The sequence below is a fragment of the Lynx rufus genome, unplaced genomic scaffold, assembly GCF_022079265.1.
Source record: "Lynx rufus isolate CCGP_SWC_20201006 ecotype Redwood Valley unplaced genomic scaffold, mLynRuf1.p SCAF_8, whole genome shotgun sequence".
Taxonomy (NCBI): domain Eukaryota; kingdom Metazoa; phylum Chordata; class Mammalia; order Carnivora; family Felidae; genus Lynx; species Lynx rufus.
The window spans coordinates 54,590,989-54,609,762 of NW_025814896.1; the positions used below are offsets into that span (position 1 = coordinate 54,590,989).

General features: G+C 41.5%; 1 protein-coding gene across 2 annotated transcripts in view; it reads left to right on the forward strand.

Moving 5' to 3' along the window:
* UXS1 (UDP-glucuronate decarboxylase 1) overlaps nt 1–18,774 on the forward strand; it is a 96,148-nt gene that overhangs the window by 27,530 nt on the left and 49,844 nt on the right. Inside the window, exons 2-5 of one of the 2 annotated variants that reach the window (XM_047068645.1) lie at nt 2,036–2,063; nt 3,336–3,399; nt 4,477–4,520; nt 9,508–9,568. In XM_047068645.1, coding sequence (XP_046924601.1) covers nt 2,036–2,063; nt 3,336–3,399; nt 4,477–4,520; nt 9,508–9,568 — 197 coding nt within the window. The remainder of the gene's footprint in view (nt 1–2,035; nt 2,064–3,335; nt 3,400–4,476; nt 4,521–9,507; nt 9,569–18,774) is intronic. The other variant, XM_047068646.1, reaches the window with a different exon arrangement.

Genomic DNA, 18,774 nt, shown 5'->3' on the forward strand with positions numbered 1-18,774 from the left:
TGTATCTATCAACTTTGGTTTCTTGTTTTGTTCTAACATTCCACGTATAAGTGAGATCATACGGTGTTTGTCTTTGACTTATTTCACTTAGCATAATGCCCTCAGAGTCCATCCATGTTACCTCAAGTGACAGGATTTCCTTTTTTTTTTTTTTTGTTTTTATGGCTGAATAATATTCCACGCATCCAGTGATGGACACTTGAGTTGTGTCTGTGTCCTGGCTATTGTCAGCAATGCTGCAGTGAACCTGAGAATGCATATCTCTTCCAGTTAGCGTTTTTGTTTCCTTGAGATAAATACCCAGAAATGGAGTTGCTAGATCATATGGTATTTCTATTTTTAATTTTTTGAGGAACCTCTTACTGGTTTCCGTAGTGGCTGCACCACTTTACATTCCCACCAACAGTACATGATGGTTCCCTTTTCTCCACATGCTTGCCGACACTTGTTATTTTCTTCTCTGTTTGATAAAAGTCACAGTGATATTTAATGGCTTTGCGATTTCATTGAATGGCTGTATCATAATTTATAGAACAGTTCCCCCATTATAGGATATTTTGATTTTTCCCTCCCCCCCTTTTTAATATAAAGCCATGATTTGTGAAGGCAACTTTACTGTGTATAAATGTGTATCCTGAGGATAATACTCAAAAGTAAGATCACATGGTCCAAAGGTAAAAAACATTATTTTTTTTAATGAATAAGGAATGTAGCATGGATTTATTTTAATTTCTCCCATTTCTTGCATTTTTGCCACTTTTAGTTATTTATTGCTGTCTTATGTATTAGTTGCTTTCTCCTTTCGGAGGGGAATGTGCTTTTATGGAATCAGTGAAATGTGATTTTGGGAAGTTAAGTCCTATTCTGTAAATATTTGTTAAACCCTACTACGTACCGGAGGATGACCATAAGAAGGTGCCTCAGAGTAGGTACTAACCTTAATGCCTTTCCCAGCTCACAGAATCACCATCCCCAGGATGGGGAGGGTCTTTGTCTTTGCTCTCTCTCTTTCCCCAGCATGTAAGAGCACCTGGCCCTGAGGAGGTGTTCACCATTTGGGGAGTGACTACATAAGAGCCAAACAGGAATGCGTAGGGGCGCCTGGGTGGCTCAGTCGGTTGAGCGTCCGACTTCGGCTCAGGTCATGATCTCACAGTGTGTGAGTTCGAGCCCCACGTCGGTCTCTGTGCTGACAGCTCAGAGCCTGGAGCCTGTTTCAGATTCTGTGTCTCCCTCTGTCTCTGACCCTTCCCCGTTCATGCTCTGTCTCTCTCTGTCTCAAAAATAAAATAAAAATATAAAACAAACAAGCAGGAATGCGTACACAATATTAGAACCACTCATTCATGCAGAAGGTTTCCTTATGAAGTAATCCTCTGTTCCGTGATGTCACATGGGCGCTCGTGGTCTGGTAGTATGTTTCAAAGTCAGCCATGGCAGGACGTCAGTGTTGCAGCTGGGGCTGATTTGTGCACATTTACTGGGCACCAGCTGTGTACACATGATGACCCACCCTCTGGGTGTCTATGATCAAGGAGGCAGGCCAGCCGACCGGAAACTGGAATATGAGAGAGACGTGGTAAGTGCTGAGAGATGATGGACTTCCAGGTGAGGTTAAGCCACGGCTTCGGCCCGTTATTTAACTTCTCTGGGTTTTGGTTTCATAGAGATTTAAAGAAAGAGGTTGCACTGAGCCCTGGGATCTCTTTCAGGCCTGCAGTTCTTTGATTCTCCTGCCTGGCTTTTCCTCAAACAAAGGTTGAGGACATACTGTTTATCCAAACACAAGCATAGTTGAACTCCAGACCCCACAAGAGGTATTCCAGAATTAAAGAGAGGCATAGGATCCTTTTTCACTTACGTTTTAGTAGGACTTAATCCTTTAAAAGTGTGCATTTTGTTGTCTTCGTGAGCTGTAATTCAGATTTCTTAGTGTACTTGAAAATACTGGTTAAATATTAAAATTCTATTCGTTGGAATCCTTGAATGTCATGAAGTTAAATACTGACCTATTTTCTTCTTCTTTCCCTTACAGCTGTTTGGGGCAACTTCGTTAACATGAGGTAACTCTTTTTAATAACTTGGATGCTGTTGGTGGGGTTTTGTAGATGCATTTCAGTCATTACATGTCATGGGTTAATTGAAGAATATTTAAAGAACAAAACTGGGTCTTTTTGCTATCCGCACACCTGAGCTTTGTCTTTCTCCTTACGTTCTCGAGGAATACATCTGATTTTGCTACTTACCCATTTTTACTGGTTGGCTCCCTTGCATTGCCCACCTCAGGGTCCCTTCCCTCCTTTGGTACGCAGTAAGGGGCTGACCCTAGCTTTTACACTGCTGAAATGTAAGGTGTGTTTCAGGGTGGCTCAAGCAGGCACACAGGGGGCGCGCTTTTCCAAAGCCTTTTGAAAAAGAGGCTGTCTTAGGGAAACCACGGCTGGCCCCTGGCCCTGGGAGCAGACCGTGAAGGCTGAGGTCATCTGTTTACCTCAGGATCAGGCCCAGGGAGGCTTCCGACTGAGTGTGCATTATTTGTTCTTCATGATAAATGCGGGAGGGGCACTCAGAAGAGTAAAATCTTTGTGTTTATGTTCTAAAAAAAAATAATAATAATAACAGGCATTCATCATAAAAACAAATTTGGCATTGCTAGTACAGTTTTACGTTTGAAGCAAAACTTGCTCCACTCTCTACTTCTTGGTGGTGAAAATAAAAGAGCTGCAGCCACGGTTGTGGTGCTCGTGGTGAGTTTGGAAGCTGAATGTCCCTGCAGGAGGCCACTAGGGTAAAGGGTTGCTGTGTCCCCACCAGGCTTTTCATATTGAGTAGATTTTGCAAGGCCGGTGGGGCCGTGTTGATCTGATTCCCACCGCTAGGTCATGAGTATCTCCTGACAAAGGCTTCTTTCTGTGTGTGACTAGGAGGGGTGCTCAGATCCCATTTAAAGGAACTCTGTTTTTTCACTTGGAAAAGCTCCATTTTGCATTAAAGCCCCAGGAAAACCCAGCCGACAGACTTGGACTCCTATAGACACGCTTCCTGCCTCTAATTTATAATCCCACGTTGGGTGTAACATGCAAGTGAGATTATTTTAGTTGAATAGAAATAACCCTTCTGCAGTAGAGGTGAGGGGGTGAGATGAACTTGAGGTTTCCTCTCCTCCGCTGTCTTCTGTTCCTCTGGTGTACCCCCTTCTGGAGGGAACTGGAGCCCGGGACCGATGTTTGGGAAGGGGAGCGGCGAGGTGGTCTGCAGGCGTCGGTGTGTGTTGTACTTTGTTCACAAATAAATCTTGAGGTCGCCAAGCCTTTCAGTGGATCTCAGTTTTGTAGCTTTCTACTCAACAGGTCTATGCAGGAAAACGGTGAACTCAAAATCGAGAGCAAGATTGAAGAGGTTAGTTCCTTTCCCGTAATTTGTTTCTGGTTTTTTCGTTATGTTTGTCAATTTCAGCTCCTTCGCTGGTGCTGCTGTCTTTAGTGTGGCGGCTTGCTGCTAATACGTGATTTGGAAAACATGTCCAAAATTTACCCTTATTTAGAGGAGCCTTTCTGTCTCTTATGCTTTGGATGCATCCCTGTGTTAGTGTTTGTCTGTTTTATCAAGGTGTGATGTACTGAATTCCTACTCAGAGGCAAAATGGGTTTAAAAGTTTGTTACGACTTCTCAAGTGACCTTCGAGAATTTCTTAGAGAGGGGGAGGTGAGTACCAGGGGTGCAGGCAAGTGCCAGAGCAGATGTTGAAAGGAAAACCAGCCCAACTCAGATGCTGGGACTCCGGGAACACAGAGGGTGCCCACATGCACAGATGGGGGAAGTTACACACCCACCTCTGAGAAAGCTAGCTCCTCTGGTGGATTTATACACCTTCTGTTTGAAAATAATCGCTTACGCTTTTAGTCAAATAATTGTAGATATAGGTATGCTAGTGTGATGTGGGCTGTGGGAGGGGATGGAGAGTCCCTCATTTTGGTTCGAAGCCAAATGTCACAGTCCTGGAGAAGCCCTTGGATTGAGCTCCCTGTGTTAAAACACAGCATTGTGGGTCGGCTCACAGCCTGCCATTCATTCATGTGCTGAGCAGATGACATGGCGATTATGTGCAGAAACAAGAGGTTAAGCTTTTAGGGGAGGGCAACGTTTAGGGGATTCTTTAGTTCCTAAAAAGAACGGGTGGTGGTGATCTGTCTGTTTTTTGTGAGCCTCAACCACTTTGCTCATTAGTAAGGAAAGTAAAAAGTTAATTTTCTGAGAGAGACTTAAGTGTCTCTGGAGTAAGAGTTCCAACATACAGTTTATCATCTCGATTCTTAACGTGTGATTCAAGTGATCTAACTTAATTTCAAACTGGAAGTGGATAGTAGAAGAAATTAAAATCTGATTTGTGTTACATCATGTCTGTGTGGAACATCAAAGAGGGATGGTGGAGAACTCTCTTTGCTTCAAAAGTAATTTTGGTTATTTTTGTTTTAGATTGTTGAACCACTAAGAGAGAAAATCAGAGATTTGGAGAAAAGGTATGTGCACGTTTTTAAGGAAAATCCTTCTATTTACTGACTTTAGAAGGTCAGCATCTGATATAAGCTCATCTCACCTCTGTCATTATTTTTTTAACCATGTAATTCTATAATATGAGAGGTGTTAGGTGCTTTCAACATAAGAACTTTTTTCTGTGAGAAGGTAGATGTTTACTGTCAAATTTGATGCAGTGTTTTTAAAGCTTTATCTTCCTTTATTTTGCTTTTTACAAACTATTTCTGATGAAAGCTATGGATTCTCTCTAGGAAAAAAAACTTATTTATTTCAATAAAGTTAATTGTTTCAGGAGTCTTCCTGAAGCTCAACCACACAGATCCTACACTAAAAGTCGTTCCTCTGTTATCCCGTCAGTTTGATTTCTACAAACTCTCCTATCTAAACAAATAACCACATAAATGTTTTGGTTTTGGTTTTTAATCCCGATTTGAATATAATACTCAAATATTCCAAACATTTGAAGAAGATAGGATCTAGGTGTGTTGAAATCTTCCTTTTCTGAACCCTGTGAATTTCTCAGTTCCTGAAAATTCGTGGCATACAAGTTGAGGCTAGGCCTTACCTTCTTTTAAGTTATGCAAGGCGATCAGATGGTTTCTAGCATATACTGATTAATCTGAGGGAATTCCAAAAGAAGAAAAAAAAAACCTGAGGGTCTAAAACCCAGTACTATATGTAAGTACTGTAAGAAATTAGGGGTCACTTGTTTGCTTGTCACCATACCTCAGGAAGGTTCCAGAATTGAGTCCAGGTGAAGTGACTGGGAGGGAAGAATTGTATAATATGGTGGGAACTTACTTGAATCAGATTCCAGAGCAAGTTGCTCCTCACCCTTTGTCTTGGTGTTTTCCCCGACTCTCCTCCTGCTGTGTGTAGTTCTGTTGTACCCACATTCCCTCTCTCTCCAAAACATGGGAGCTCGGGGCACTGGAACTTTTCCCTTGAGTTTATCTGGAAAACTGTGCATCCAGCATAACAGTTGGGTTTTTAGAGGTTTAAAACAGAAAAATGAAAACCCTCATTAAAGTTGACGTTATTTTTTTTTTTTCCTTACCTTGGCATGGGTTTGGATGATGTGTATCAGTATTGTATGAGCCTTTATCAAGCCCAGATTCATAAAAGAAGAAATGGAGAGCAATTTTTTCTTTGATTTCGGTGTCTGCAATAAATGATCGCAGAGAAATAAGGGTGAAGAATCATCAAACTAAATATGTTCACCATTTTCTTCTTTGTCCTCAATTGATAGTTTATATGCAGTCATACAAACTATTAATTTCAACTCTTGCTGTACTAAAAGTTGTTATTTTTTAGCAGATTGAGTTAGTAATATAAAGTTGTTATTTGTTCTTTAAATTTTTCTTGCTGTGATTTGGGCTGAAATTATGCTGCTGGTAACAATTCACTAGATGGGAGCCAGAAATTCCACCTTTAATAAGACTGGTAGAATTTGAGAGATTTTAGTTGAAACTTAAAAAAAAAATTGCTTATGGTAAGGAATAACCAACCAGGTTTTATGTTGGCCAAAAAAAAAAAAAAAAAAAAAAAAAAGGCCCGCCAGTGATTATTTTCTTTAGAGAGTAATATTCATTTATGAAAAGTGAATCAATTGTATAACACTTCCCTAAAGCAATGGCTTACACACAAGATCTCTTGAAATAGGAGAATTTTATGATTCCTTTTGATACTTTTGTGACAATATTTGTGCTTTTTAAACAGGAAAGAGAAGCACAAGTATGAATGTAATTTTGAAGAAAGTACCAGTAACTCATTCTTGTCAAGCTGTGAGAGCTCCCTTTAGGATGGGTATAGAGGTCAAGCATTTGCCTCTTGGGGCTGCTTTACTAGTTATTCATCCTCAACTGGTTCTGTTCTCCAGTTTGGTGATCAAGTCAGGCGACAGATGAGCCCAAGTTGTGTGTGTTAGAAAGTCAAGTATGGACAAGACTTTGTGGTAGAAATCGATGGAGCTCTGTCGGGTTTTATTTTTCTTGACTGATTTATATGATAAGAATGATCAAACACCCATCTTGACGTGAGCAAGATAAGAATATAACTGGACTACATTGTGTTGATGTGCTTGTCACCTGGGGGCAAAGTGGCCCCCAAGATATTTAAGGATATTTTTGAAAGGTAAAGATTATATTCATACAAGGAAAGAAATGGGGACAGTGCCCTTTGAGAAGCCTGAGTAAGTGGGTTGTGTGAGTTTTTTCTCTTCTTTACAGCACCCCCCTCCCATTTCTTAAGAGTTTGCTTGCCATTTGTTTAATTTCATCTCCATATCTTTATATTTTCTGTGAATAGATAGCAAGTCATGATGAGAATTTAAATTCTAAGTAAAAACACTTCTTACTATTGCTACTTTAATGAACAGTAAGGGTAGAGTCTGGAATGGCATAGAATAATTACTAAAGGATTAATTTTGGGGGGTAAGAAAAGTTCCATTATTCAATTCGTGCTACATTCTGCCTCCCTTGCTTGCTTGTCTCTCTCATACTCAGAAATGCCGACTGCAGGCTTCATGTGGGCAGGGCCTTGGCCCTCTATGTTGTTTGCTTCTGTATCCTCAGCGTGTGGCACAAAATAGGTGCTCATTAAAAAGTTCCCAAATGAATGTATGGATGAGCCAGTATGCTACTACATAGGGTTTTAACCTACTTCATGCCTTTAAAGAAGCCTATGCCTCTTCCTTACCCACTTTGTTCAGTGCTTGGCAAGTGCAGCAGGGGAGGGCTGAATGATGTGCTGAAGGAGTGGCCCAGCTAGCACCACATCAGAACCACCTCACACTGTCACCACAGAGTTACCACGCAGTCACCTCAAGCGGTGACCTCAGAGTTCCCAAGCAGTCACCTCACGCAGTCACAGGTTACCATGTGGTCACCCCCGGAGTCACTGCCTCAGAGTTCCCACACAGTCACCTCATGCTGTCACAGAGTTACCATGGGGTCACCTCACACAGTCACCTCAGAGTTGCCATGCAGTCACCTCACATGACCACCTCAGGGTTGCCGCTCAGTCCCCTCATGCAGTCCCATAACTGTCATCTGTGGCTGCAGGAAGGCAAACAGTGTGAAGTGCGGACTGAGGAGGACCCCGAAGGAGCTTTCCCCCTGCTCTTGCGTCTGGCTTTGTGTGCCTGGCTTCTAAAAGGAAGAAATGAGGGTTGTGAGAATTTTTCCAACACTTTAATCGCTTGATCATACATACGAAATCTGAAACTTGGTTGCTACATGTTGAAGAAAAACAGCAAGAAGCCCAGCCAATGTCTTCTTTTTTTTTTTTTCTTTTTAAGTTTTAGCACACACTGTTTGAAGTAGGTTTATCAGTCTGTACTTCACATGTGACCTTCAGTTTTATTTTTTAAGTATATTTCCTGTAAGAAAACTGTTTGCTGTTTTCTTTCCAGTACAAGTGGGCCACAGTGGGCAGGTAGGCAGAGGGTCGGCCTGGAAGGAGAGAGACATTGCAGATGCACCACGTGGCTGGTTGCAGAATTTGGGACTGAGGCTGAATGGTGGATGTGGGGCGCTCAGAGAAGAGAGGGGACATCGGGCCCATGTGAGGGGTGCACGCAGGCAGTGCTGTCGTTTGCTTGGCCCCCCTCCAGCTGACTGATAGAGGAAGTACTTGGAATGACAAGAAGTGTCACTTTGCCAACAAGACATCTGTCAGGCTCCCTGAAGGCTGCCAGTGTTCTAGCAGGCGGAGCTTGCCCTGTTCCACGGCCGCTGTGAGAACGTTCACTCGGCCCTCACCATGGCGGCCTGTGGTAAAGACAGTCCGTTCCAGGGCAGCCCTCTCGGGGAGGTGCTGTGGTTACCATTGACGGAGCAGAAGGCCCTGATGTGCCCAGAGCTCTTGGGGGTCTTGCTCTGGGTCACAGAACTAGTAAGGGAGAAGCCCAAGATTGTCACCAGTTCCCTCAGATGCTCCCACCTGCCTGTGTCTGGTTTTGTAGTCTGCAAGGGGAACTTGACCTTTTGAGAATCTGGAAGCTCTTAATAGGGGAATTCATCTGCATTGTAAGAGAAAGCCCTCCTGCCCCAAGCTCCAATTTAAGCATGTTTCCCACTCTTCCAAGAGATGAGAAACACTTGCTTCAAGGTCTTCTGTCTAATGACCTGTCATATTCTGTTCAGTTCAGCGACCATTAAGGAAATGCATTCTGTATCCCAGCTGGGGATGTGGAGGGCATGAGACAGTGCCCCTGGCACCTCTCCAATTAAAATAATGACTGCAAAGTTGATTTCTCTGAACTTACTTAAAGCACTTTTGTTCCTAACTGAACCACTTCAAGAATGGATGTTTCAAATCTGCATTTATCAACTCTCAGTTGATGTTTTATCTGCTACTTGCGTTGCCCTGCCCCGAAACATCAGTGTGGGTTGGGGACCATGGAACCTTTACCAGGGGCAAGAGGCATTGGAAGGGTAAAGTGACACTTAAGATGGGTTCAGAGCGGACTGTGGGAGACAGAAAGTGCTGATGCCCAGTCATCTTGTCCGGGGGCACTGGTGTAGAAACGGATGATGCAATTGTGAAATGGGCCAGAATAAGGGAACAGGCTTCGTTTTTTCGTTTCTTACCCTTGCAAGGCACAATCTCCTGCTTTGGATCTGTGACTTCACGAGGCTGCTTTCTTCCTTCCGGACCCCCAGACAGCATTGTGAGGACGCTGCCACCTCCCGTGTTTTGTGTTTAGCTCTGGCTCCTCACAGCCTGTGCAGTGACAAATGTTCCCTTCTCAAGCACGGACTCGCGATCCTCAGCTTGATTCTGCCCAAGGAGCGGGTTGCATATCTCTTGAATTCGAACGAGCCGGGAGTTGCTTGGTTCCTGTAGCCTCTTTGGAATGGCTAGAAGGGCTGACAGTGTTAATTCCACAATCTAGCCTTTGTTTTGTTGGGACTAGAGAAAATCTTCACAGGAGATGTTTGACTTTTCTAATCTCTTCACGTTCTACAGCTTCACCCAGAAATACCCGCCAGTAAAATTTTTATCTGAAAAGGACCGTAAAAGAATTTTGGTAAGTTTGCACATCTGATTAATATTTGTAATATCCAGACACTTGCTTTTTTTGTTGTTGTTGTTAATGTTTATTCATTTATTTTGAGAGAGAGAGGGAGACAGAGAAGGGGGGAAGGGCAGGGAGAGAGGGAGAGAGAGAATCCCAAGCAGGCTCCATGCTGTCGGCGCAGAGTCTGACACGGGGCTCAATCCCATGAACCGTGAGATCATGACCTGAGCTGAGATCAAGAGTTGGACGCTTAACCGACTGAGCCACCCAGGCGCCCCAAAACTTGCTTTTTTAAAAAGAGGTATAATTCACATACCGTAGGTCATCCATACCGAGTATGATGTATAGTGTGTTCACAAAGTCACAACAGCATCATATTGTATTTCTAGAATGTTTTCATCACTTCAGAAAGAAGCCCCACCCCCATTGCCGGCCATCCTCCTCCCAGCTCCTGGCAGGCACTGAAACTACTTTCTGTCTCTATAGATTTGCTTGTTTTGGACGTTTCCTGTGAATGAAATGATAGACTATGTGGTCTTTACTATCTGACTTCTTAGAGTAATGTTTCTAAGGTTCAGCCACGCTGCAGCACAAATCAGTACTTCATTTCTTTCTGTGGCTGGATAACATTCCATATTATGGGTGTACCACATTTTGTTTATCCATTTATCAATTGATGGACAGTTGGGGTTGTTTCTACTTTAGGCCATTGTGAATAAAGCTGCTGTGAACCAAAGGTGTATTTAAGTTTTTGTGAAGACCTAGCTTTTCCTTTTTCTTGGGTATATACCTAACGCCATTGGCTAACGAGACTAATCGTCTCCCATTGAATTGTCTTGGTACCCTTGTCAAAAACCAACTGACCATAGTGAAAATATTTATTTCCGGACTCTTAGTTCCGTTCCATTGATCCTGTCTGTCCTTAGGCCAGTATTACTGTCTTGGTTACTGTATGTTTATACTAAGTTTTGAAATTGGGAAGTGTGAATCCCCCCACTTTGTCTTCTTTTTTAAGGTAGTTTTGCCCACTCTGGATCCCTTACAGGCCTGGTGAGTTTTAGAATTAACTCATCAGTTTCTTCAAAGAAACCCCCTGAGATTTTGATACAGACCGCATTGAATCTATAGGTGAATTTGGGCATTATTGCTATCTTAACAATATTGTCTTCTGGATCCTTGAGAACGGTGGGGAGGGGAGGCTTTCTATTTATTCACATCTTCATTAATTTCTTTTAACATACTTTTTGTTTATAGTTTTCACAGTATAAGTTTCACACTTCTTATGTTAAATTTATTCTGAATGAAGTGTTTTATACTTTCTGATGTTGGCATAAATGGAATTGTTTTTTCCATTTTTCTATTTTGTATTTATTGCAAGTAAATAGAACTACAGTAGATTTTTGAATTTTCTCATATCCTGCAAATTGCTGAAATCATTGGATTCTAATAGTTTCAGGTTCCTGAGGACTTTTCAATATATTGTATAAGATCCTACTGTCTGCAGTTATAGGTGGTTTAACTTCTGCCTTATCAGTATGAATACTTTTTGTTTCACTTCCTTGCCTAATTGTCTTGGCCAGAATCCTTAATACAGTGTTGAATAGAAGTGGGAAGAGCAGACATCCTTGTCTTATTCCTCATCTTAGGGGAGAGCTTTGTCTTTCACCATTAAATATGGTGTTAGCTGAGGGCTTGTCATAGATGTCTTTTATCAAGTTGACCAGATTCCCTTCTGCCCCTAGTTTGTTCATTTTGCAATTGATCTTGCATATCTGGGATAAATCTCAATTGGTTAATGTATGATCCTTTTTTTTTTAATGTTTAACATTTATTTATTATTTTTGAGAGACTGAGAGAGACAGAGCATGAGTTGGGGAGGGGCAGAGAGAGAGGGAAACACAGAATCCGAAGCAGGCTCCAGGCTCCGAGCTGTCAGCACAAGAGCCCGATGCAGGGCTTGAGCTCACGAATGGTGAGATCATGACCTGAGCTGAAGTCTGTCACTTAACTGACTAAGCAACCCAGGTGCCCCTGTATGATCCTTTTTATATATTGGTAGATTTCATTTGCTAGCATTTCGTTGAGGATTTTTATGCCTGTATTTGTAACACATTTTGGTCTGTAATTTTCCTTTTTTTATGATGTCTTTAGCTGGTTTTGGTACTAGGGTAATACTGACCTCATAGGATAGGTAGAGAAATGTTCCCTCCTCTTCTGTTTTTTGAGATGCTTTTGTGAATATTTGGTATTAATTCTCATTGAAGTGTTTGGTGAAATTCACCACAGAAGTTATCTGGGCTTTTTTGTTGTTAATTTTTTTTTTTTTTTAACATTTTTAATTCAATCTCTTTCTATAGACCTGTTCAGATTTTCCATTTTTTCCTGAGTTAATTGTCGTTGTTTGTATCTCTTTAGAAATTTCATCACTTTAGCTGCCTACCCTAAGTGCTGTTTCTTTGTTTCACCGATTTCAAAATACTTTCTAATTTTCCTTGTAACTTATTCTTTGATCCATTAGTTATCTAGGAGTGTGCTGTTTAAATTCTGTGTACTTGTGCATTTCTCAGATTTCTTTGTTTTTGAGATCTAATTTCACTCCATTAGAGTCAGAGAACTTACTTTATATGATTCAAATCCTTTCCTTTTAAATTTATTGAGGCTTGTGTTATGACCTAGAATATGGTCTGTCCTGGAGCATATTTCATGTACTCTTTTTTCTTTTTAAGATTTTATTTTTAAGTAATCTCTACACCCAATGTGGGGGCTCAAACTCACAATCCAGAGATCAAGAGTTACATGCTTTGCCCACTGAGCCAGCCCAGCGTCCCTCATATACTCTTAAAAGGACTGTTGTTGTTGAGTGTTCTACGGATAAAGATATATGTTAGGTCTGGGTCTAGCAGGTTTTCAGTGTTTTTCAAGTCTTTTTATTTCCTTGCTAATCTTCTGCGTAGCTCTGTTTGTTATTGGGAGTGAGGTGTTGATGCCTCCAATTATTGTTGTTAAAATCTCTATTTCTTCCTTTAATTCTTTCAACTTTTGCTTTGTATATTCTGAGTCTTTGTTGTTAGGTACATAAGTGTTTATAATTATTACATTCACTTGATGGATTTTATCATTATAGAATGCCCCTCTGTATCTCTTAACATTTTTTTGTTTTAAAATTTATTTTGTCTGATACCATCAAAGCTACTCCAACTTTCTTATTATTTTTCTATGCTGTGTTTTGTATCTTTTTACATTCAGCACATTGTATCTTTGGGTCTTCAGTGTATTCCCTTAAGACTTCATATAGTTGGATCCTGTTTTGTTTTGTTTTTCTCCCATTTGACAATCTCTGCCTTTTGGGGTTTGCTGAATCCATTCACACTTAATGTTATTACTGACATGGTTGGAGTTACAACACATTTTCCTTTGTGTTTCTTGTATGCCTCATATCTTTGTTTCTCTCATTTTCCATTCTTTTCTTTTGCATTAAGTAAATGTTTTCTTATATGTAATTTGAATTTCTTTAATTATTTTTTATGTATTTTAAAAATTCATTCTGTTACTACTTACTCTAGTGCTTACCATGTACATCTTAACTTATGATACTCTACTTCAGATTTACCCTGAGATGTAGACTTCAGATCCAGTGAGATGTCGACCTGCCACTCCTACATAGTTTACTACCTTTACCCCTTCTTGTGATGTTATTTCTATCCATTTTATGTATTACTTCAGCTCATGTTACAAACCCCATAATACATTGTTATAATTTTTTTATATTTATATAATTTTATATCTTTTAAATAAGCTGAGTGAATGAAGGAGAGTAAAGAGACATTTGCAGAATTTGTTACATTAACCTTTTAATTACCTTGTCTGGTTTCCTTCATTTGTTCCTGTGGGTTTGAGTAAACTTTTGGTGTCATTGCCTTACTGCAATACAACTTGGCTCCCACCTACCCTCTTCATTCTGTTGTCAGATAGATTTCTATATTTTACAGGGCAAGTAATACAGTAATTCACGTTATTATTTTTTACAATTGTTTTGCTGTGGTGGTGGTAAAATATACATAACACGCTTTTTCATTTTCACCATTTTTTTTTTTTTTTGAGAGAGAAAGCATGCTTGCAAGTGGGGGGGGGAGGGGCACAGAGAGGGAGAGAGAGAGTCTTAAGCAGGCTCCACAGCTGGAACAGAGCCTGTTGCGGGGCTTGATCCCATGGGCCTGCGATCATGACCCAAGCTGAAATCAAAGAGTCAGTTGCTTAACCTACTGAGCCACCCAAGGTGCCCCACATTTTAGCCATTTTAAGTGTATAGTTCTGTGGCTTTAAGTACATTCACATTGTTGTGCCGTACAATTTAGTCTTTAAATCAATTAAGAGTGGAAAGGAAAAAGTGCAATTACATTGTCTTTTATAATTACTAATTATTTGTTCCTTCCCCCTTTTGTTTCCTCTGTGGGAAATGCTCTCTGGGATCATTTGCTTTCAGCCTGAAGAACATCCTTTAGTATTTCTTGAATGGCAGGGCTGCTAGCAATGAATACTCTCATTTTTTGTTTATTTATTTATTTTTATTTTTAGAAGTTTTGGTAGTACATAAAATTCTTGGCAGGCAGTTTTCTCTCTGCACATTGAATATGTTGGTGACCCTACTGCTTCCTCTATTATTTGTGATGGAGAGTCAGCTGTTAATCATGTTGGGGGTTTCCTTGTACTTGAGTCCTTTCCTTTGTCTCCTGTTTACTTTCCAAAGGCTGCTGTCACAGTTACAAGCTCAGTAGCTTAAAACAAGCAAAATTGAATCTCTCCCAGTAGTGGAAGCTAGAATTCTAATGTGAGGGTATTGGCAGGGCCGTGCTATCTCAGAAGTTTCTAGGAGGAAATCTGTTTTATGCCTTTCTCTTAGCTTCTGATGTTGCTACCGTCCTTGATTCCTTGATTTGTAGATACATCTCCCCAGTCTTGGCCTCCATCATCACATGGTGCTCTCCCTGTGTGTCTCATACTGGATTCAAGGTTTACTCTACTCCAGTATGACTTTATCTCAAACTGATGACACCTGCGATCACCCAACTTCCAAATAAGGTCCTGTGCTGAGATTCCAAGAAGGATATAACTTTTGTAGGACAGTATTTTAACCCAGTACAACTGCTTCCAAAACTTTATCTTTGTCTCTGATTTTCAGCATTTTTAGTGTGATATGGGTTCATGCTTCATATTTGCATTTATCCTACTTGGAGTTTGTTCAGCTTCTTAAATGTATAGATTCATGTGTTTCATGGGAGAACTTTTCAGCCATTGTTTCTTCAAATAATTTTTCGGTTCCTCTCTTTCTTCCTTTCTGGTGCTCCCCTTACGTGCCTGTTGGTGAGTTTATTGGCGTCTCAGACTGGGATGAGGCTATTCACTTTCCTTTCGTTTTTCTCTCTGCTCTTCAGGTTGCATAAACTCTCTTGATGTATCTTCAGGTTTGCTGATTCTTTCTTCTCCCAGATCCAGTCAGTTGTTGAATCTCTCTAGTGAATTTTCCTATATTTGTCAACCCCCAAATTTCCATTTGTTTCTATTTTATAATTTTTCCCTTTTTAGTCTTTATTTACTTCTTAAAGCATGGTTTCCTCCCATTCTGTGAACTTATTGATAATGGCTGATTTGAAGACTCTGGTAAACGTGGTAGCTGGGCCCGCGCACGGATGGGCCTGGTGGTGTTCCCTGTGTCCAGGTCACACATTCCTGTTTCTTTGCCAGTCTCAACATTTTCTATAGAAACCTGGGTATTTTAGGTAGTATATTGTAGCAACTCTGGATACTGTTCTCCCCTTTCCCTAAGCCTTGTTTCATTTTTGCCTGTTTGTTTATCTGTTGAGTATCTTGGCTGGTCTCTTTCAGTGACGTGCGTTCCCTGGAGGGTGAAGCTCTGACGGTCACTGCTCAGAGGCTGCAGGCTTGGGGATGGACACAGTCACCCTGGGATGGCAGTGGTTCTAGCAGGGCTCTTGGTGACCATCTTTTAGCTTGATTTCTCTGTTAAGCTGTCTGCTTTGTGTGGTATCCACACCAACTTTTAGGCTCCAGTAATCTCTAGTTGAGCAAACTATGCTTTAATCAGTGCTTTCTGTTATAAATCTTTCCTCAGTCGGATCCAGTTAAATTCTGGCCCCTTTGCAGAGGTAGATTTTTAGGCCGATTGTTAAGCCCAGGAGGGCTCTTAGGTGTGTCTTTCCCTGGTTCTCTGTGCTAAACTGGCCAGCCTGTGCTCAAGCTTGTTGTTCTCAGAGAGCTACCAGGCTCCTTTCTGTTGCTTACCACTTCAAATCTCCATTCATTATGCTTGAGATCACCTTTATGCTTGAACTTTCCCACGTTGTCTTTCAAACTTAGTTTATACCTCTGTGGGAGCTTTGGAGCTCTGTGTTTTTAGTGACTGCCTCTGTCCCCAGGGGAAAATCTCTGAGTCACTGCTGTGGAACTGGAGGAGGGAGTGACATTCTTGCTTACAAGCAGGGGGCAGGCAGGAGCAGTACCCCCTGGTCTTCTCGCCTGGCCTCTCTGGACATGGAATCCACTCCTTGACTGAGCTTGGGCAAGGGTGACCATGGTCCCATTATTCATGCGTTCACCGCCTGCCCTGCCTGGGGTAGGTAGAGCTTCTGCCCTGTGAGTGGGAGCTGGAGGAGGAAGGTCTTAACCACTTGGCTCACACCTTAGGAATTTAGCCTGTGCAGCTCACAGCTGGAGGGAATCAGAAAGGCCTGAGCCCTGCCCTTCCAGGTGAGATACCATGATCTTTTGACTGCCAGCTCCCTTGTTTTGGCCACACCTAACACTCACCCACTCTGAACTCTGGGCTTGTAGGGTGGAAGGAGGGAGTGGTCCATGGCTCAAGTGTCACAGATTCTCACTGTTCTTACTGAATTTTTGTAGATTTTCTTGAATAAGCGTTTCTTCATCTGCTGTATGTATACCCTTAGGACAATTTCCAAAGACTTTAACTGGTTAGGTTTTTGAATTGATCCTCCACAGTTAGGGTTTTGCTGAGGGACAGGTCTGTGGAGCACCTCACAGTGCCATTCTGTAGGAAATGCTTTATCTGTGACCTTGATATATAAGTGGTTGGTGCACAAGCTTTTCTGTTCTTTTACCCGTTGTTTAGGCTGTAGGACTACTTGTCCCAAACAGCCAAGTAATACTCCTAAATCATTGTTAAACTACTTATACCACATAATCGCCTTTCTCTTCTGGAAGTTATAGAAGACCTTGTGCCTTTTTAGATGGTTTACATAAATCTCACCCTGAGCAGACTCTAAAGTCTATTATACTTGTACACCCATCTTTTTGGGTTATTTCTATCGTATCAAAAACGTGTAGGCATTTAAGCATGACTTGAGAAATACATCCATGTCTTCAGCAGCAGAGAAAAGTTAATTTTTCTGATCTCTCTGCTACCACATGTCAGAGTGATCAGAATGTTTATTACCATACAGTAGTATATGAACCCTGCACAGCCTTGCAAGGGTTATTATTTCCACGTGAGATGATCTCCCTGCTGATGCCGAGAGCCACTTTACATGTAGCCACAATAAATGGACTGAGCTGGCTCATAGGTTAAGCCACATTTCAGAGTCATCTGGTGCCATGTTGTTGCTAAAACCCAAAGCCTTTTCAGTGATGGTTGAAGCCTTAGCACAGAGAAGAGGTTTGTTCAGAAAGGCTTTCTTCTTGCTGACTTACTGAGCAGCATGAGTTTGAATGCCACCCTTGAACAGGACCACTTTTCACTGCCTGTGAGCTCCCACCAGAGCAGAAGTACAAGCAGTGGAGATGAGCTGCTAACTGCAGAGCCCTGCAAAGCTGCGTGGAGCACAGTCAATTTCAGCATAAGAGGTCTCCTGTCCTTTCTTCCTACTGTCTTCTTCGATGTTACCTCCTAGTTATTGGGAGGGTAGGCCCGGGTTTGGTAGTTAGTTTTCCTGAGGAAGCTTGTAAGTGATGGGCCTCTGCCAGTCTTGTTTCTGTTTGAAATGCTTGCCTAATGGACTGAAATTGATTAGGGAGAGCCAGCTATGTTACATAAATCTTTAAGTATTTTCTATAGAAAGGAATTCTTCAAAAAAAAACAGTTCAAATGCATTTTTAAGGAGGACTAAGGTGCTTCCAGCAATTTTATGTCACCACTAAAACTAGTAAAATGTTGGAGGCAATTGTGTATAATTTAGTACACCGCATTTCTGCTTAGCTGAGTCGTCGCTAGGTCATTTTAGGTGCGGAGGTAAAGTTAGCATGCTACAGAACGTCTTAGTTTAAGAAACATTTGTGTATGGATATAGAGTTACATTAAAAGAGGTTAAATTTCTTTTTAAAAAGATGTATTTTTTCTGATTTATGAGCTTAAGTGGGAAGCTTGGGAAAATGCAATGAAATGAAGGCAAAATAAAATGGATTTTCATCCCCTGAGTTAAGCACATATAGTGAGCGAGATTTGGAATTTAGTAATCTTTCCCCAAAATTCTCTTTTTAAATCATTGTTCAGGTATACAGGTGAAATACAGGGGTGCTGAAGATAAAACATGAACCAGACAAATCTACAGGTAGTGGAGAGAATATGAAATTAGGAAGGCTGGGCTTATTCTGTCATTACTGATGACCTGGGGACCTTGGTCAGAAATTCAGTTCCTCTGGGTGTTTGTTTCTTACCTCAGAAGCAGAAAGGATTTAGGAAGTGGTGCTCTCCATTAAGAATGAATGCAGCTGTGGGGCGGCTGGGTGGCTCAGTCAGTGAAATGTCCAACTTCGGCTCAGGTCAGGATCTTGCAGTCCATGGGTTTGAGTCCCACATTGGGTTCTGTGCTGACAGCTCAGAGCCTGGAGCCTGTTTCGGATTCTGTGTCTCCCTCTCTCTCTGCCCCTCCCCTGCTTGTGCTCTGTCTCTCTGTCTCTCTCTCTCAAAAGTAAATAAACATAATTTTTTTTTTTTAAATGAACGCAGCTGATTGAAAGCTATTCAGCATCAGGATTTTTCAACCATCCACATTCTCAACCATCATACAGCTGACCCTTGAGCACCTCAGGGCCGAGAGGCACCGACCATCCACCCCCGACACCCCCACAGGCTGTCAAAAATCCACATGTGACTTTTGACTCCTTTTGCTTGCTGTTGACTGGACGCCTTTCCATAACGTAAACAGTCGATTAACACTTATCCTGCGTGTTATGTGTATTAT